Consider the following 21,356-nt stretch of genomic DNA (forward strand, 5'->3'; position numbering starts at 1 on the left):
TCTATTCGTTTGATTTCTTACATGGCCTGTTATAATGTATGCTGTGTATCGAAAATAAGATATCTTGGCTACTGACTTTATGTACCTAACTACCAACTGGCTGTGGCTGGCCACCCACTTTTCGAGTGAGCCTTACCAAGTGAATGGTTGTGTCTGATTATCTAATTGGACGTGCCTTGTTGCTTTCAGGACATGCCTGGTTAATCGACTGTCATTTAGAACTGCCCTGAAAACATATGCTAAGAACTCTCTTTGTCTTGTTGCTAACTGGATGTGAATGGTTAATAGACTGACCTGTAGAACTGCCCTGAAATCTCATTCAAAGGTCTCTTTTTTTTTATCTTTTAAGAGGACAGCATAGTAGTATATAATAGGGGCGTCTGGCACAGGCGCCAGGCGCTGGAGCCGAGAGCCGATCCACATCTCTGACGTCACGTCCATCTGTGACGTCACGGCGGCCATCTTGGAGGAGTGTAACGGGACACAGCGTAACGGGACAAGTTTGACCTTGACCTTTGACCCTCAAAATTCGCCAAAATTGGGCAAAAATTGCCCAAAATTCCACAAAATTCGTCAAAATTTACATTTCTGTGAAAAAATTCCGCCAAAAATTCTCAAAAAATTCCACAATTTAAAAATCAGGATTTCGAAAATCCTCAAAAGTCGTTTTGTCCTAGAAAGAACCCAAATTCCTAAAAGCGGCTTAAAACTCCTAAGAGCTAGCCGCTCTAAGCCGCAGAGGTCATGACCTTGAAAATTAGGATGCCATGACAGCCATTTTGAATGATGACGTCACCGTTGCATTTTTCGTTACGGCCGTCATCTTTAAAATCTTGATTTATTATCCGATTTAAACGAAATTTTTTTTAAAATTTATTAAAAAAATCACTTAATAAAAATTTAATAAAATATTAATAAAAAAATTACTTTTACGACACGGAGCTCGGAGCCCTCGGTTCGAACCCGGTGAGGGCAAAAAAATAAAAATGGCGACCGATCCTTCCCCCCGTGGTGACTTTTGGCAGACTGACTCCCACCACTTTTTTTCAAAGCATATATATCGTCACCTAGTATGACATCATGTCCGCCATCTTGTCTTCGTTGCTGGAGACCACCATCTTGTTTTCGTCGGCGAGAGTGCACTGACGCCATGTTAGTTTAGTTCTTATCCGCTAGAGTGCAGTAATCATTTAGTACTGTGACACCCATCATCTTGAAATTTGGACGCCATCTTGGAATCGTGTAATTATTTAGCTAGAAATTCGGGAAAAGTTCCAAAATTCATTAAATAAATCACTCATTAACTTACATATTGATTCGATCGATTCCTGTCCTCGGTTCGATACCCGATCGATGCAATAATGTTTAATTTTATGTAAAAAATAATAATTTCAATAAACCATGTTCAACATTCGTAAAGAGACTTTAAATCATCTACTACCATCATCCTATCAGACAACAAGACCACCATATTGGAAATTCGTAATTGTAATGCTAGAGATTCGGGAAAAAGTTCAAAAATCATTAAATAAATTTGTAATCCATATAATGATTGATTGGATCGACTTAGGTCCTTGGTTCAATCCCTGGCCGATACAAAACAACTTTAATTTAAAAAAATACTAAAAAAGTGTTAGGTTTGAGAAAATAAAAACACCACAAGTTCTTTTTAAAAAAATTTATTACATAAATTCAATACACTACTACAAGTACAAAAAAAAACACTGACAAATTACTAAAGCCTTTTGGATTCCTCGATTCAAACAGTCTTCTTATTGTACGGACTAAGCCTTTTACATGACTTTAAATGTCTATCCGATCCGGTCATCACCGCAGCCAGAGACGGACTGAAGTTCATATCACTTATATAGTCTCATTAGCCGGTACAACACATGAGTCAAATCAATAACCATGTTCATTATACGTCTCGGAGCATTTTTTATAATGACGATGTAAGCTATCGAGACGTGAAATTAGTTTATTGCACTTATTGCACTGAAATTGTATTCTTTGAACATTATAAGAACAACCGCTTCTTTCATGTCTGCGAGCATTTGAGGTGATAGTAAATGATACACCACAGTATTTGCACTGATGCGAAGTACGCTCTTCATTAATTGAAGTATTCAATGCTGATGAAACTTCAGCTAATGGTGGAACAGCACATATCGAAGTCTCCTCCAGTGTTGTCAGAGGCGTTGCCAACGGGATCTGCTCCAACATCGTCGGCGCCGACGTCATGGTTCCCGTAGTCGATGGTACATCCTCCATCGAGTACGACGTTAAAGTCGGCAAAGATGCCATCGAAGTCTCAAGAACAAGCAATTACACGTCTTATGCACCAGAAGAAACAAACTAGGTGATCCGTACACCGTCGACGTCAGTAACAAAACTGAGCGTCCTGCTGTCTAGGACTCGCTTATATACATGCACCGTATGGAATAATACGCTAGTCAAACCAAGAACATTTTACTAAAATACTAGAGTCAAAACAACATTAAAAAAATAGAAGCACCATCAAAAAAAGGAAGCACACTTGGAAGCACCTTCAAAAACGGAAAAAAAAATTGGAAGCACCGACTACGAAAAGGCAGCACATTTGGAAGCACCGACTACTTAAAGGCAGCACATTTGGCAGCACCGACAACGAAAAGGCAGCACATTTGGCAGCACCGACAACGAAAAGGCAGCACATTTGGAAGCACCGACAACGCAAAGGCAGCACATTTGGAAGCACCGACAACGAAAAGGCAGCACATTTGGAAGCACCGCCTACGAAAAGGCAGCACATTTGGAAGCACCGACAATGAAAAGGCAGCACACTTGGAAGCACCTTCAAAAAAGGAAAAAAAAATTGGAAGCACCGACTACGAAAAGGCAGCACATTTGGAAGCACCGACTACTTAAAGGCAGCACATTTGGCAGCACCGACAACTAAAAGGCAGCACATTTGGCAGCACCGACAACGAAAAGGCAGCACATTTGGAAGCACCGACAACGCAAAGGCAGCACATTTGGAAGCACCGACTACGAAAAGGCAGCACATTTGGAAGCACCGCCTACGAAAAGGCAGCACATTTGGAAGCACCGACAACGAAAAGGCAGCACATTTGGAAGCACCGACAACGAAAAGGCAGCACATTTGGAAGCACCGACTACGAAAAGGCAGCACATTTGGAAGCACCGACAACGAAAAGGCAGCACATTTGGCAGCACCGACAACGAAAAGACAGCACATTTGGCAGCACCGACAACGAAAAGGCAGCACATTTGGAAGCACCGACAACGCAAAGGCAGCACATTTGGAAGCACCGACTACGAAAAGGCAGCACATTTGGAAGCACCGACTACGAAAAGACAGCACATTTGGAAGCACCGACAACGAAAAGGCAGCACATTTGGAAGCACCGACAACGAAAAGGCAGCACATTTGGAAGCACCATCATCGAAAAGGCAGCACATTTGGAAGCTCCATCAACAAAAAAAAAGGCAACAAGGAAGCACAAGTTACGAGATCTAAGTCTTAGAAATCAGAATACAAGAAATAAAAACATTAAATTCTTATAATTTAAATTGTTTATTTTATTGCTTTACATTATACAAATGCAAGTAAAACAAGCCATTATTGTATGTAGCCAGCATTCCTCAGTTCCTTGAGTATGAAGGATATTTCTTTGATGCACGAATAGTTTCCTGCACAAAGCGAACCATGTAGAAGTCTTAACCGGTCAACGAATATGTTTGGATCTTTCCATGATGTGTAATCAATCTCTTCTACCACCATCTTCCTTGCACCTTTATAAATATTATGATCTCTGGTGTCTTCCGTTTTACCACCAACCTCAGGGTAACTTTCATGTTTGAGACGGTGATCATCACAAGCTTGATCAGATTTATTTAATATATCACGTCGTTTCCACCGTTTCGGTCTCAGGACACCGCCACATTCTTCGATCTTGGCAGCTTTAGGTGCTTCATCATAGTCTATGTCTTTGTCAACAGCCTCAGAGTCACTGTAACAATCACCGTAGAAGGAATCGTCTTCACCCAATTTTCCGTAATATTTCGATGTTGATGATGTTGAAGCGTCTTCATCGTCTTCATGCTTCCTTTTTAGGAGTCCATCATTTTTACAAAGTAGGAAAGATCTACTTGAATTCGGCTGGAATATATTCTCACTTTTCACGTTAATGATTCTTCCATTGTCTTCATTCTTCCGTAAATCATCAACCTCCTTCAATTTAAGTTCTTTGTCGAGATCGGAAGAGCCAAGAAAATTATTGTGGTAATGCAGATCACTCTTCCTTAGGATGGTAGATTCATCGTTGTCCTCTAGCTTGTACGCAGGCTTGGCGCTACAAGTTCTTCCATGTCTTTTTAGGCTCTCTCTCCGCGTAAACGACTTGCTACATCGTACACAACTTATCATATTGCGCAGTGGATTTTTAACACAGTCATTCTTCTCGTGTTGTCTTTTATTCTTTCTCAAGATAAAATCTTTACTGCAAAACTTACACCTATGTTCTTTCGATACAGCGTCAGATCCCAAATCAGAATTCATATTAGTTACTGAGACTAATACCAGATACCAATTGAGTGTTTTAAATTAGATTCAATACTTAAATAGAAATTTTTTCATATTTCATCAGCGAGAATTAATATATCTCCTGCAAAAGTACTTTATGCATGTAGTTCTGCTTTTCAACAACAGATGTCGCCACTTGTTGCTTGCAGGTAAATAATATTTAGTTATTTTATGCGGGATGCGGGATGCTCACAAACGATCGCAAAAGAAGGATGGCTTCGCTAGACTCCAAGGAAAAGGAAGTTCGTCTTGCATGTTGGTGCTCCACAGATGTCTCATGGCATAATATTAATTTGACTGAGTAATGATATGTGTTAATTCCACCTTATAAAAATATTGCAAGTTTTGATTTAGTAGCAGAAATTATCGAATTAAATGTAACTCCAAATAAAATGACATGTCTCATTAGACAAAAAAAATCCATGCAGAGAGCGGTTTCTCAGAATAGTCAGAAACACTTGAAGAAACCACAGGAATGATTGCAAGAACACGAGAAAACCATCAAAATATTGACAAGAATATTCAGGAGCACACGGAGAAAACCACCATAATATTGACAAGAATAATCGGAAGCACACGGAGAAAACCGCCACAAGTTTTCTTTGTTATCATAAAATTACAGAAAAAAATCAAAAATAAAAAAACACAACAAATTCAAAAACTGATTCTGGCTTGGACTAGAACTCTATCTTTGCTCAACAATGAGAAGTTCACAAGCTAGCATAATCAGAGATCATAATATTTATAAAGGTGCAAGGAAGATGGTGGTAGAAGAGATTGATTACACATCATGGAAAGATCCAAACATATTCGTTGACCGGTTAAGACTTCTACATGGTTCGCTTTGTGCAGGAAACTATTCGTGCATCAAAGAAATATCCTTCATACTCAAGGAACTGAGGAATGCTGGCTACATACAATAATGGCTTGTTTTACTTGCATTTGTATAATGTAAAGCAATAAAATAAACAATTTAAATTATAAGAATTTAATGTTTTTATTTCTTGTATTCTGATTTCTAAGACTTAGATCTCGTAACTTGTGCTTCCTTGTTGCCTTTTTTTTTGTTGATGGAGCTTCCAAATGTGCTGCCTTTTCGATGATGGTGCTTCCAAATGTGCTGCCTTTTCGTTGTCGGTGCTTCCAAATGTGCTGCCTTTTCGTTGTCGGTGCTTCCAAATGTGCTGTCTTTTCGTAGTCGGTGCTTCCAAATGTGCTGCCTTTTCGTAGTCGGTGCTTCCAAATGTGCTGCCTTTGCGTTGTCGGTGCTTCCAAATGTGCTGCCTTTTCGTTGTCGGTGCTGCCAAATGTGCTGTCTTTTCGTTGTCGGTGCTGCCAAATGTGCTGCCTTTTCGTTGTCGGTGCTTCCAAATGTGCTGCCTTTTCGTAGTCGGTGCTTCCAAATGTGCTGCCTTTTCGTTGTCGGTGCTTCCAAATGTGCTGCCTTTTCGTTGTCGGTGCTTCCAAATGTGCTGCCTTTTCGTAGGCGGTGCTTCCAAATGTGCTGCCTTTTCGTAGTCGGTGCTTCCAAATGTGCTGCCTTTGCGTTGTCGGTGCTTCCAAATGTGCTGCCTTTTCGTTGTCGGTGCTGCCAAATGTGCTGCCTTTTAGTTGTCGGTGCTGCCAAATGTGCTGCCTTTAAGTAGTCGGTGCTTCCAAATGTGCTGCCTTTTCGTAGTCGGTGCTTCCAATTTTTTTTTTCCTTTTTTGAAGGTGCTTCCAAGTGTGCTTCCTTTTTTTGATGGTGCTTCTATTTTTTTAATGTTGTTTTGACTCTAGTATTTTAGTAAAATGTTCTTGGTTTGACTAGCGTATTATTCCATACGGTGCATGTATATAAGCGAGTCCTAGACAGCAGGACGCTCAGTTTTGTTACTGACGTCGACGGTGTACGGATCACCTAGTTTGTTTCTTCTGGTGCATAAGACGTGTAATTGCTTGTTCTTGAGACTTCGATGGCATCTTTGCCGACTTTAACGTCGTACTCGATGGAGGATGTACCATCGACTACGGGAACCATGACGTCGGCGCCGACGATGTTGGAGCAGATCCCGTTGGCAACGCCTCTGACAACACTGGAGGAGACTTCGATATGTGCTGTTCCACCATTAGCTGAAGTTTCATCAGCATTGAATACTTCAATTAATGAAGAGCGTACTTCGCATCAGTGCAAATACTGTGGTGTATCATTTACTATCACCTCAAATGCTCGCAGACATGAAAGAAGCGGTTGTTCTTATAATGTTCAAAGAATACAATTTCAGTGCAATAAGTGCAATAAACTAATTTCACGTCTCGATAGCTTACATCGTCATTATAAAAAATGCTCCGAGACGTATAATGAACATGGTTATTGATTTGACTCATGTGTTGTACCGGCTAATGAGACTATATAAGTGATATGAACTTCAGTCCGTCTCTGGCTGCGGTGATGACCGGATCGGATAGACATTTAAAGTCATGTAAAAGGCTTAGTCCGTACAATAAGAAGACTGTTTGAATCGAGGAATCCAAAAGGCTTTAGTAATTTGTCAGTGTTTTTTTTTGTACTTGTAGTAGTGTATTGAATTTATGTAATAAATTTTTTTAAAAAGAACTTGTGGTGTTTTTATTTTCTCAAACCTAACACTTTTTTAGTATTTTTTTAAATTAAAGTTGTTTTGTATCGGCCAGGGATTGAACCAAGGACCTAAGTCGATCCAATCAATCATTATATGGATTACAAATTTATTTAATGATTTTTGAACTTTTTCCCGAATCTCTAGCATTACAATTACGAATTTCCAATATGGTGGTCTTGTTGTCTGATAGGATGATGGTAGTAGATGATTTAAAGTCTCTTTACGAATGTTGAACATGGTTTATTGAAATTATTATTTTTTACATAAAATTAAACATTATTGCATCGATCGGGTATCGAACCGAGGACAGGAATCGATCGAATCAATATGTAAGTTAATGAGTGATTTATTTAATGAATTTTGGAACTTTTCCCGAATTTCTAGCTAAATAATTACACGATTCCAAGATGGCGTCCAAATTTCAAGATGATGGGTGTCACAGTACTAAATGATTACTGCACTCTAGCGGATAAGAACTAAACTAACATGGCGTCAGTGCACTCTCGCCGACGAAAACAAGATGGTGGTCTCCAGCAACGAAGACAAGATGGCGGACATGATGTCATACTAGGTGACGATATATATGCTTTGAAAAAAAGTGGTGGGAGTCAGTCTGCCAAAAGTCACCACGGGGGGAAGGATCGGTCGCCATTTTTATTTTTTTGCCCTCACCGGGTTCGAACCGAGGGCTCCGAGCTCCGTGTCGTAAAAGTAATTTTTTTATTAATATTTTATTAAATTTTTATTAAGTGATTTTTTTAATAAATTTTAAAAAAAATTTCGTTTAAATCGGATAATAAATCAAGATTTTAAAGATGACGGCCGTAACGAAAAATGCAACGGTGACGTCATCATTCAAAATGGCTGTCATGGCATCCTAATTTTCAAGGTCATGACCTCTGCGGCTTAGAGCGGCTAGCTCTTAGGAGTTTTAAGCCGCTTTTAGGAATTTGGGTTCTTTCTAGGACAAAACGACTTTTGAGGATTTTCGAAATCCTGATTTTTAAATTGTGGAATTTTTTGAGAATTTTTGGCGGAATTTTTTTCACAGAAATGTAAATTTTGACGAATTTTGTGGAATTTTGGGCAATTTTTGCCCAATTTTGGCGAATTTTGAGGGTCAAAGGTCAAGGTCAAACTTGTCCCGTTACGCTGTGTCCCGTTACACTCCTCCAAGATGGCCGCCGTGACGTCACAGATGGACGTGACGTCAGAGATGTGGATCGGCTCTCGGCTCCAGCGCCTGGCGCCTGTGCCAGACGCCCCTATTATATACTACTCAGCATAAATTGAGAAACACCAGTTACTTGCTTGTTTATTGTACTTGTGGAATTGACATAATACATTTTTATTTGTAATTTTGTGGCTTTTTATTTCTCGATTATTTCCATTTTAATTAATTTTTTTACATAAAATTAACCATTTTGAATTGTTCAGTGATACAACTATGCACTATATGCAATTGGGTCGATCATTAATTTTATAAGTAATAATTTTTATGATTTTTTTGGAATTCTTCCCAAATTTCTAGATAAAAAATTACAGATTTTCAAGATGGCCGATAAGATGGTGGGCATCCTGGAAATAAAAAATCACTGAACTGTAGCAGGTAAAAGTTAAACTAATAAATCGACAGCACCCTCTAGCAGATGAAAACAATATGTCGGATCCAATATGGCAGCCTCTAGCAGACAAAAACAACATGGTCACAGTATGTAATAATTGCTGACATAATATCTGCCTTTGCATTTGTGGTGGGATGTCAGTCTCATGGTGGCTTTCATGGAAGAAGGATCTGTTGCCTATTTTAATAGATTGTCCTCGCCATATTCAAACACAGTACCTAATTATGAATTTTATCTTCAAATTTTAATTAAATATTTTTTTCATACATTTTAAATTTTTTCTATATTTAAGCATAAACATACGGATTTTTAAGATGGCGACAGCCAGTGGTGTCAATGAATTGGCAGGAGAGTTGACTGTGTCCTCATATAAAAGAGGCAAGTACACTATGAAACGTACCACGTCGGAGATCATCTCGTAGGTGCGACTTACAGTGGGGTTGACATAGTAAATAAAAGATTGAACATAGTATTTCTCACTATGTCTGGGATGGTTTCGTATCGTCGACGTCTGGTGGGCTACACGAATTCACAGGAAACTTGACTGTGACCTCATAATAAAGAGGCGAGGACTGGTTGAAGCCAACCATGTCGGGGATGGTCTCGTAAACAGCCAGTGTGGTTGACCCCGTAAAAAAATATGGAAACCAGTATAGCTCACCATGTCGGGGATGGTGTCGTGGCATCGACAACCAGTAGGATTCGTGAAGTCATAGGGAAGTTGAATGTAACCTCGTATAAAAAAGGTGGTGGCTCGGTGATGCTCACCATGTCGGGTATGGTGCATGTTGGTACCAGCCTATGGGATCGATAATGTCACACGACAGTTTACCATGGCCTCGTATAAAAGAGGCTGAGACCTGGTGAAGCTTACCATGCTGGGGAAACTCTCATGGAGACGACCGCTAGTGGTGTGTACCTCCTATTAAAGAGGCAGGATCACAGGAAGGCTCACCATAATGAGGATGGCTTTGTGGCAATGACAGATGGTGGGGTCAACCCCATATAAAGTAACAGGATCTCGGTAAGATCACCATATCGGGAATAGAGTCCTGATGGTGTAACCAGATGGTGTCGACATTGTATGAAAGAGGCGGGAACTCGTTTAATCTCAACCTGTTGGGTATAGTGTTTTAGTGGCCTCGGGTGATGGGTCCCCCATATAAAAGAGGTATGAACTCGGTAAGGTTACCATGTTGAGAATGGTGTCATGGCAGCGACAGTTGGTGGTATGTACCTTGTGTAAAAGGGGTAGGAACTCACTAAAGCTCATCATTTCGAGGATTTTGTTGTGGCTGCGACAGCCCAAAGGAGAATTGATATTATATAAAAGAGGTGGGAACTTAATTAAGCTCTCCATGTCAGAAATGATGTCGTGGCGTAACAGCCTGTGGGGTCGATTAAATCAATCGCAGGAAAGTGGACTTTGACTATGTGTATAAGAAGCATAAATCTTGTAAAGCTCATAATGCTGTAAATGGTCTTGTGGTGCTGATGGACGATGCGGTTGACCTCGTATAAAAGTTGCTGGAACTCAGTAAAGATTATCCTATCGCGGATGGTGCCATGGCAGTGACAGCCAGTGCAGCAGAGCACCTATATAAGTGGAGGGAACTCTCAAAACTCATCATGTCTGGAATGGTTTCGTGACAGCAGCTACCAGTGGCAGGATCTCAGTAAGGTTTATAATGTTGGAGATGGTTTCGAGGTAGCAGAAGCAGGTGGGGTTTACCGTGAATTTGATGTAATTGCAGGAGAGTTGTTTTTGACCATGTATAAATAGGCAGAAACCCAAGCTCGTCAGTCGGAGCTCGTGGTGGCGAGAGCTAGTGGAATAGGCCTTGTATAAAAGTGGTAGGAGCTCATTAAGAGCACCATGTCGGTAACAGTGTGGCGATGACAACTAGTAGAGTCGACTTCGAATAAAAGTATTGGTAACTCAGTAACACTCACAATGTCAGGGATGGTCTCGTGTCGGCGAAAATCTGTAGGGTTGACGCAGATAAAAAACCGGGAACTCTGTAAAGCTCACCATGTCAGGGATGGTCTCATAGCAGCAGTATCTGGTGGGATAGACATGTTATAAAAGATGCAGGAACTCATAACATTTCACAATATCTGGCATGATATCATAGTGGTGACAGCTGGTGGTGGATAGCTCATATAAAAGTGGCAGGAATTCATTTTGGCATACTATTTCAGGGATGGTATCTTGGGGGCAACAGCCAGTGGGATCGATCAAGTATTAAAGCAGCTGGAATTCAGTCAGCTCGACCTGTGGATTGTATCGTGGTGGCGACAGCCATTTTTGACTACCCCTATAAAAGAGGCAGGAACAGAATATAGCTCACCATGTTGTGGATGTTGCGTTGGTAGCAACAGCTGGTGGGGTTAACCTCTTATAAAAAATATGGGAACCCTTAAAAGTTTACCATGTCGGGGATGGTGTCATGGCGGCGACAGCCAGTGGGGTCGACGAAGTCACAGGCCTCGCTCAGTTTGCACTCCATATACTGCATGAAGGTGTACTCATCCGGGCTTCCACATGTGCTAGGCAGCGTTGAGGACTCCTCGCGTGCGCACGCGCACTTGTGGCAGGCCTCCTGTTCGCCTCGATGCAGGAACCATAACCACGATGAGGGCAGCGAGAATAAAGCAGCAGACACTTGCCAGTAGTTCAGCACCAGCACCAAGACGAAGTTCATCGGGAGCAATCTGCAACACAACACAGCTATCAGCACTGATTTTTTAGTATCATCTTCTATTGTTAGAGTCGCCCAACTTGTCTCAAGTAATACAAAGAGTCTGCGTATCCTTCTGTCACTGCAGTTCTGATAAAAAAAACTGTGAGCTACTTCATGTGATTGCAAACAAACATCATGTGTTGCTTTGCAAATGAAACTTCTTAAAAGGTATTACTGATACTATAATTCAAAAGTGTCAAATTATTAAGTCTAGTTACATGTCTACATGTCGTAGAAATGAAGTCTCGTAGAATTGTAGCCTCGTAGCGTCGTAGACTTGAAGCCTTGTAGCCTTGTAGCCTCGTAGCTAGTTAAAGCTTTGTAGTATTGTAGTCATGTAGTCTCGTAGCTTCGTATCCTCATAGTCTTGTAGCAAAATAGCAGCTAGGCAACTGGACTACTAGGCAACTAGACAACTGGAGACAAAGACAGCTGGAGCCAAATACTTTTGGAGCACAAGATTTTTTGAGTCAGAGACTGCTGGAGCTAAAGACTATTGGAGCCAAAAAAAATTAGAGACCAAATAATTTTTATGGAGCTAAATACTTTTGGAGCCATAGACTTTTTGGAGTAAAAGACAGTTGGAGCCAATGACTATTGGAGCCAATGACGTTTGGAGCCAATGACGTTTGAAGCCAATGACGTTTGGAGCCAAAAAAAACTGCTAGAAATAATGACTGGTGGAGGCATTATATCCTATCGTAAAATTGGCGATCGCTTCCTACTGAGTGTAATGTTCGTGAAAATGTACATCCTTTTAGTATAATTTACCTAGTAATCCCTGTATTATCGTATCTTATTGCTGAGAACCTATCCTTTTCGTTGAATGTGCCTCTGACTTTCTTCCTTTTCGTTGATTGTGCTTCCAATTGTGTGTACTTTTTGTTTATTGTATTTTATTTTCGTTGATTGTACTTCCAATATTTTTTTTTTTCCTTTTCGTCTATTGTGCTTCCTCTTTGTCGAATGTGCTTTCGGTTGTGTTTTCATTCCGCTTATTGTGCTTCCAATTGTGTTTTCTTTTTGTTGATTGTGCTTCCAATTATGCTTTCTTTTAGTCAAATGTATGTCCTATATGTGTGTTGTGTGTGTTCATTGCGTATACTGTGTGTCCATTGCGTGTACTGCATGTCCATTGCGAGTACTGTGTGTCCATTGCGTGTCCCGTGTGTGAACTGTGTGTCCAGTGTGTGTACTGTGTGTTCAGTGTGTGTACTGTACATGCAGTGTATATTGTGTGTCAATTGTGTTCACTGTGTCCAGTCTGTGTACTGCATGTTCAGTGTGTGCACTGTGTGCTCAGTGTAAGTACTATGTGTGTACAGTGTGTGCACTGTGTTTTTTTGTTGAATGTGTGTTTTCGTTAAATGTGCGTAGTTAAATATGTAGTAGCTCTGAATATTAAATAGTTTGAAACCTCTTGGTCTTTTTAAACCATTTTTCAGCGATTCTTGGTCCTTAAGTAAGCGTAAAACATGTTCAGTTTTTTCTAATTGCTTCTAATTGATGATATCGATACTTTAAGCCCGACTTTGTCTTGACTGCTTAAAATATGTTGTATCAGCTATCGACGAAGAAGGCCTTGAGGTTCGGAAATGTCTGGTCTATACATCTGACATTGTTCATAACCTGGTCTCTTGGTCCGAAGACATTTGTCATATACGTATAGCATTGTACTTGAACCAGTTTCAATGTATTTCTTTCATAAAAAAAATAAAATTCCATTTTAGGCAGTGCGACAACATATTTAATTCGTTGAACAGGTATCTGGTATAGTAATGTTTTTCGTAGAGTGAATGATTGATATAGGCCCAACTCCATGGAAGGTAACTGGAAAAATAATTTAAAAAATATATTTTAAATTTTATTTATTCCTATTACTGGCCAAGAATCAAATCAAAGACTAAAATCTATCGCTACAATCATTATTTTAATAAGTAATATTTTTTTAGGAATTTTTTAATTTTTCCCGATTTAATACATTAATTATTTTCAATTTTAAAAATGTTGGTAAATATGCCATCCTATTCTTACTAGAGAATGGTAGTAAAGTAATTTAAGCTTCTTTTTAGGGCTTCCCACCATATATATTGAAGTTTTGTTTTACATATAATTAAATATTATTGCATCTATAAAGTATCTAACAAAGAAGGACAGGAATCGAACCAACCTATCAGTATATTAATTGCATTTTTTTTACGGATTTAAGAATTTTTCCTGAAGTTCTAGCTAAATAGTGACGGATTTCCAAAATGGCATCCGAATTTCAAGATGGTTGTAGTTAAGTAATAATAAATTATTACTGCACTCTAGTGGGTAAACATTAATCTAACATGGCGGCAGTGCACTCTAGCAGACGAAAACAAGATGGTGGCCTCCATCAGACGAAACCAAGAGATGGCGGACGTGACTTCATACTAGCTGGCGATATATATACCTTGCCATTAGGGGTGCGGGGTCAGTCTGTCGGCGGCTTCTGTGGAGGAAGGATCAGTCGCCATTTTTTTTCCATCTCCGGGTTTGAACCAAGGATGTAAGTGCATTTTATAAGTAATTTATTAAAATTTGTTTAATAATTTTTTCCCCGATTTTCTAGCATAAAAATTACAGATTTTCAAGATGGTGGCCATAACGATAATTACAGTGGTTATATCATAATTCAAGATGACTGTTGTGATGTAAGAAATTTTTATTAATTAATTTATATTTTTATTAAGATGTTTTTAATTGATTACTAATAAATTTCATGTTTACTCTCGCCGGAAATCGAACCGAGGACCGAAATCGATTAAGTAACTAAACATTTGACGTAAGTAATATTAAAAATCTTTTTTTTTGGAATTTTTTGGTAAAACATTAAGGAATTTTAATTTTATGGTCAAGTTTGAGGTCATCCAAGATGACCGTCAGATGCTAAGGGGCGGCTTTTCGTTGAAGAATGTAAGCCTATTTTGGAAATTTTAGTTCTTCCTAAGCCAAAAGTCTTTTGATTTTTTTCGAATTACGAATTTTTGAATTTTTGACAAATAAAAAGGGAAATTTTCCCCTAAAAATGAGAAATTTTCCCTCGTAATAGAGACATTTTTATAAACTTTGAGTATTTTGAGTCATTTTTGAGGATTTTTGAGTCAAAGATGGCCACCGTGATGTCACAATCCAAAATGGCGGTCGGCACCTCTGGCACCAAGCCTTAAAGCCTGGGCCAGTATCCCCATTTGTATACTACTGACTGGCCTCGTGGTTTGGAGATACCTGGTATTCATGCCTGATATTTTAATGAACTGTTTAAAATAACGACTCTTGGTTCGGAGACGCTTGGCCTATGCGCTTAATTTTGTACATGAAATGTTTAAAATGTTCGCCGAGTATCGACGAAAAATACCTTTTGGCTACTGACAGGATGTTTCTGACAACCTACTGGATGCATCTGACAACCAACTGTATGTGGCTGGCCAACTACTGGACGTGTGTGGCTGGCCACTGGCCACAGCTACCGACTGGGCGTAAATTGACACCGACATAACCAACCGACAAGACTTGCGTGTCTGACCAACCTATCTGACGTTCCTAGACAACCAACTGAACGTGGCTGTCCATGTACTGGACATGAAATCCTGGTCACTGAATAGATGTGTCTGGCCACCGACTTGGCGTACCTTGTCACCAAATAACTGTGATATCCTTTCTAGCCGACTGGTCGTGCGTTTCTGGCCAACCAGCTGAAGAGTATGGTCACCAACTGAACGTAGTTGGTTAATCGACTTACATGTGGAAATGTGCTGAAAACACATGAAAAGGCACGCAAAGGACACTCTTCGCCTTCTAAGAAGACTGTACACATCGAAAAAACGCCATGACTGTTTTTTGAACTTATAGAATTTCTGTAATACATTTTTATTTGTAATATTTTGTTTTTTTCTCGAACCTGCCATTTTTGGAAATTTAAATTAAATTATATTTTACTCTGCCAAAAAGGATCAAAACAAGGACAGAACTCATACTTATCAATCCTTATTTTAGCAAGTGATATAGGTATTAATGATTTTGAAATTATTTCTTGAATTTTATTGTTAATAATTACATATTTTCAATATGGCGGCCACGTTTGGCGAAGTGTCATGGCAATAAATGATTACTGCAATCTAGCCGGTAAAATTTAAGGGTGAGTGAGTACCTTTTTTAATTGAAAAAATCTAAATTTCCAATTTAAAAAAAAATTCCTGCTGTTTAAAATGATGTATAACACTTGACATTTTGAAACATATTTCTAGATCATAAATTTAATTGAATCATTGTGATGTTTCCATTTTTGAGATACTGAAGGCCTGAAACCTTACAATAGTTTTTTAGTGTTATTACCGTATTTATGCCTGCATTATTTCTAATTCCTGTTACTAAGTTGGCAGCACACTTCTCAATATTTTCCTAAGTTGGCAAAACTTCAAAATATGTTTTATTTTGTTTGGGTAAACAACTAATCCATTCATTGTTGTGTTTATTTGTGTTGGTGTAAAGGTCGTGACTTTTATTTCATTTTATGAATATCTTGTGCTAACTGGTTAGTAGGACTACATTGTGCATTATTGTACCTGGTTACAATTATGGCAAGGATAAGGAAATTCAATCCAAAATGGACTTTCAGAGGTAATCAACGTACAAAGGAACATAAATATTATAGCAGGTGTTCAGCATCAACATGTACAGGTTCTGTGCAATTAAGTCCAAAGAAGTCTTCTAGTTCGCAAAAACTGAAACATTCCAAACTTCCAAAAGAGTTTGATGAAGAGACGTGTGAATTTCATTGTTGATTTAGAACTTATTTATAGGTTAGTACAGTCATCAGCAAAGTGTAAATTTTGTGGTAAGTAGTGAAAATAGCCTTGTGGTGACTCTCTATGAACAGTTCAAATGTGGTTTGGCTCATAGAATTGTAATAAAATATAGTATTTGTGACGAAAGTGGTCAAGGAATGAGTTCAAAGTGCATTAGAAATATGTATGAAATAAATGTAAGATATGCATATGCACTTCGATCCATTGGCAGAGGTAAAGCATCTGGGAAGATTTTTTCAGCTGTAATGAATTTGTCACCACCAAACACAAAATTTGAAAAATACAACACAAAGCTTCTTGCAGATGTTACTGAAGTTTGTGATGCATCTATGAGACATGCAGCAAAATAGGTTGTTATACAAATTTAAGGAAAATCAGATGTGACTGCTGCTTTTGATGGTACATGGCAAAAGCGGGGGCACACATATATGAATGGAGAGGTGACTGTAACCTCTTTTGACACAGTCAAAGTGTTAGATTTTGAATGCTTCTCTAAATTTTGTACTGGCTGTGTTCATAAAACCATTTTACAAAATCCAGAGAAAATGGAGGTACACAAAAAGGCATGTTCAGCAAATTACGAGGGCTCAAGAGGTATGGAGGTTGCTGGAGCCACTACTCTATGTGCTCTATCTGAAAATAAACTTGACCTGCGATATGTTCAGTATTTAGGAGATGAGATTCTAAAGTATTTGCTTCTGTTCTAGGAAACAAGCCTTATGATGGAAATAATATTGAGGTTACCAAGCTTGAATGTGTTGGGCAGGTACAGAAACGTGTTGGCACCCGACATAGATGGCTGAAACGTGATATGAAAGGACCAAAACTTAGTGATGGTAAAGGGCTTGGGGGGAAAAGAAGACTCACTGATGCTGAAATAGACCAGTTGCAGCATTATTACGGCCAGTCCATAAGGAAAAATCTAAACTATTTGGAAAAGCTATTTGGGCACCCTATTTTCATAAGAAATCAAAAGTTGCAAACCCTCAGCATTTCCTTTGTCCATATGGTGCAAATTCTTGGTGCAAATTCAACAGTGCTAAAGCAAAATATCAAGAAAATGAATACAGACACCAGAATTCGCTGCCAGAAGCAGTTATGGTTGCTATAAAACCAGTTTTCAAATACTTATCTAAAATAGACCTCTTGAAGTGGTGTCTCCTCGGTAAAACTCCAAATCCCGACGTGAGTTTCAACAGCACAGTACGGCAAAGGCTTCCAAAAACGTCTACACTGGGCTCCAGACCATAAAACTTGGGGTCGCTGATGCAGTGGTTTGTTTCAATGAGGGTTCTGTTGCCAAAGCCAATGTTCTGGAGAGATTGAACATCAAAGCTGGGAAATTTATGATGAATAGTTTCAAGGAAATAGATGCAGAAAGAAGAAAAATGGCTGACAAAGAAGTTATAAATAAAAATAAAAGAGGGTGAAAAGAAGACTAGGAAAAAGGAAGAGGGAAGACAGCAAAAGTTATTGTCTAGGAGGGTTTTGAAATGAAAAGGTGCACCTTAATCTTAAAACTTGATTTTCCGAATGTGTTGTTTTTTCATATTACGGCATGTGTTTCTCAAAAACGATTTTAGCTACAGACTTGAAACTTGGCACAAATATTTTTTTTACTGTATAAGGCTGTGTTATTATATATAATGACAATTAGTTTTGTTTTACTATTTAAAAAAATATTTCTCATTTAAAAATAATAATAATTACTCTATAATTTGAGAATTTTTTTTTATTGTGAACTAAAGATGATAATTTTACTATTCCCGTAGGGAAGGCATAATGATGTTAGCTTAATAATGTGGTAAAATCGCAGGTTGATAGGACCAGTATATTTCTAAATAACTGTACCTAAATAAAAGCTGTTTTTCCATTAAAAATACATGTGAACCAAAAAAGGTACTCGCTCCCTTTAAACTAATATGGCGGCAGCGCCCTTTAGCAAAGTAAACAATATGTCGCTAGCAGCCTCCAGCAGACTAAAACAAGAAAGCTGCTGTGACATCATACTATTGACATAATATCCTCCTTGCCACACATGCTTGGAATGTCAGTCTGCCAGTGGCTTCCGTGGAAGGATCCGTCGCCATTTTTAATCGATTGCCCTTACTGGGTTCGAGCCATGGACTTTACAATGATTTTTAAATAAAAGTTTAATTAAGTAATTTTCCTATGAATTTTAAAATTTTTCCCGATTTGCTAGTGTAAAAAACAGATTTTCAATATGGTGTACAGTTTTCCAAATGGTGTAAATTATTTTTATTATAATTTAATGCAGTAAATTTTTAATTGATTTTAAATTTTTTCCTAATTTTATAGCATTAAAAATACATATTTACTAATTGGCAGCCAGTAATCGATGGGGAATTTAAGCCTCAATGGATAATTTTTTGATTTTTCTAAGGCAAAAACATTTGAGGCCATCCAAATTTCAAATTTTCGAAGTTTTGAAGAATCAGACGGGATAGTTTCCCACAAAGCTGAGATATTTCCCTAGAAAAAAGGAGAAATTTCTAGGAATGTGAGGAATTTTTAGTCAATTTTGAGGAATTCTGTCACAAAATGGCCACCGTGACATCATAGCGATCGGGTGCTTCCTTTCTTGATTGTGCTTCTAAATGTGCTTTTTTTATTGTTCATCTTTTTTGACGAATGTTCATCGACAAGTTCTGAACTCAGGTTATGACTGGCCTCGTGGTTCGGAGTCGACTGTTCTATACGCCTGAGATTGAACTTAGCCTGTGTTAAATGCTGGTCGCGTATCGGCGAATAGCGCCTCTTGGGTCGGAAACGCTTGGTCTATGCGCATGATTTTGTACATGAATTGTTTAAAATGTTCGCCAAGTATCGACAAAACTTACCTTTTGGCTAATGACTTGAAGTTTCTGACCACCTACTGGCCATGCGTTCCTGACCACAGAATAAACGTGTCTGGTCACCGACTGACCGCACCTTGCCAGCAACTGGACATGACAGCCTTTCCAACTGACTGGTTGTGCGTGTCTGACCAACCAACTGATGTGCCTGGTCACCATCTTGACATGAATAGCTTACATCAAGAAGTGGCTGGTCGCAGAATTGAAGTGCCTGGCCACCAACTGGTCGTGTTAGCCTGACCACAAAGTAGAAGTGCATAACCACCAACTGGTTGTATCTGGTCACCTACTACATGTATGGCTACTGAAAGCACATGTAAGGCCATGTAAAGTTCTCGCATCGCCTTTAAGAAGACTGTAGAAAAAGAGAAATGCTTGTAATTTTATTTTTTTGTACTTGTAGGATTTCCATAATAAATTTTTTGTTTGTGCTTTATTGTTTTATTTCACGAACCTGACACTTTTCTGATATTTTAATTAAATTTCCTTTTTCATATTGATCAAGGATCAAACCTAGGACGGATATCGTTCGAATCACTGCTTCACATCGTCAGAACTGTAAATTACATTAGCCGATATCTTGAAATCACACTTCTTCACTTTGTCCTCGAACGGATACGGCTTACCATATACAAAGTCCAATCACAAGTTATATTTCAAAAGACAGTTTGTTGCTACGTCATCAGCAAGCTGACTGATAATGTTCTGCCTGATATCATCAAGAAAAGTACAAATGTCTTTCAACTCACTAAACGTATATTTATATAATAGTAGTCCTACAATGTTCCACGAAATGCAGACTGTGCCAAGTAGAAACCATTATCATTCACCTGTAATGCCCCGAGTACAATCTTGGGTTTAGTTTCGTGTCCAGACGACATAGTAATCGGTTGCTGCACATCTGTTTTTGTGCTTGTACGCTCACGAGTCTCCAACCTAAACCGAGGAGTCGTAAAGTCTGCTGGTGGTTCAACAGTAGGCACACGGACTTCACCTTTAAATTTTTTCGCATGTCATCGCAAACTGTCAATACGTGTAAAGCAAACATGGCACTGATCACAGCGAAACTTCGTACGAGTAGGATTCTTTACACATTTGCTCCGCTCATGTGTTCGCGCATCATGGAAAAATGTGAACGACATATCACAGTAGATGCAAGGATGTCTAGTTTCAGACCCGAACCAGTGATGATGTTGCTGCAGTTCTGCCAACTCCCGGTGTACTCTTAAGCGAATCGATTAATCACTGTTGCAGAGAAACCTTTATTTTCTGTCGTACAGCACGACCTCTGCATATCTTCATGTGCGTTTTCATATTATCTTTTCTGGCAAACTGCTTATGACATTTCTCACAGCTAAACATTTGGCGAGGAGGATTCTTAGCACATTCTCTCTTTTCGTGTCATCGAGCATTGCTATTCTTTGAGAAAATCTTGTTACAGTGACGGCACCGATGTTCGTTAGTTGTTGACGAATCACAATCCATTGAAGTCTCCATCGAGGGCGAAACAGCGTTCGCCGAGGTTTCCTGTGCATCCAGCACTGAAGTCATTAAGCTCTCTTCTGCTGGTGTTACTACGACTGTTGAAGTCTCCTCTAGTGTTGACGTCGTGGCTGTCAACGGAATCTGCACCATCATCGTCGTCGCTGATGCCAGGGTTCCTGTTGTCGATGGTACAACTTCCATCGAGTTCAACGTTAAAGACGGTAGAGTTGCCATCGGGTTCACAAGAACAGGTAAAAACGCAACTTATGCACCAGATGTAGCATACTATGTGATCTTTATACCATCGCAGCCCTAAAAAAACTGAAAGTCCTTTCGTCTGGGATTGGCTTATATACACGCAACCAGTCGAATAATATGCTAGTAAAAACACAGTTCATTTAGAATAATACACTAGTAAAAACATTTAAAAAAGAAGCACAATTGGAAGCACGTTCGACAAACAGGAAGCACAATCAAGAAAATGAAGTACAATCGGAAGCACATTCGTCAAATAGAAAGTACAATCGACGAAATGGAAGCACAATCAATGAAAAGGAATCACATTTGACAAAGAGGGAGCACAATCAA

General features: G+C 39.0%; 1 protein-coding gene across 1 annotated transcript in view; it reads right to left on the minus strand.

Moving 5' to 3' along the window:
• The window catches only part of LOC134528912 (glucose dehydrogenase [FAD, quinone]-like), an 81,791-nt gene extending 70,255 nt beyond the window's left edge, over window positions 1–11,536 (minus strand). The window contains exon 1 of the mRNA XM_063362578.1: window positions 11,264–11,536. Within this exon, the coding sequence (XP_063218648.1) occupies window positions 11,264–11,536 (273 nt within the window). The remainder of the gene's footprint in view (window positions 1–11,263) is intronic.
• Between the last annotated feature and the right edge of the window lie 9,820 nt (window positions 11,537–21,356).

The sequence above is a fragment of the Bacillus rossius genome, chromosome 2 (genome assembly GCF_032445375.1).
Source record: "Bacillus rossius redtenbacheri isolate Brsri chromosome 2, Brsri_v3, whole genome shotgun sequence".
Classification (NCBI taxonomy): Eukaryota; Metazoa; Arthropoda; class Insecta; order Phasmatodea; family Bacillidae; genus Bacillus; species Bacillus rossius.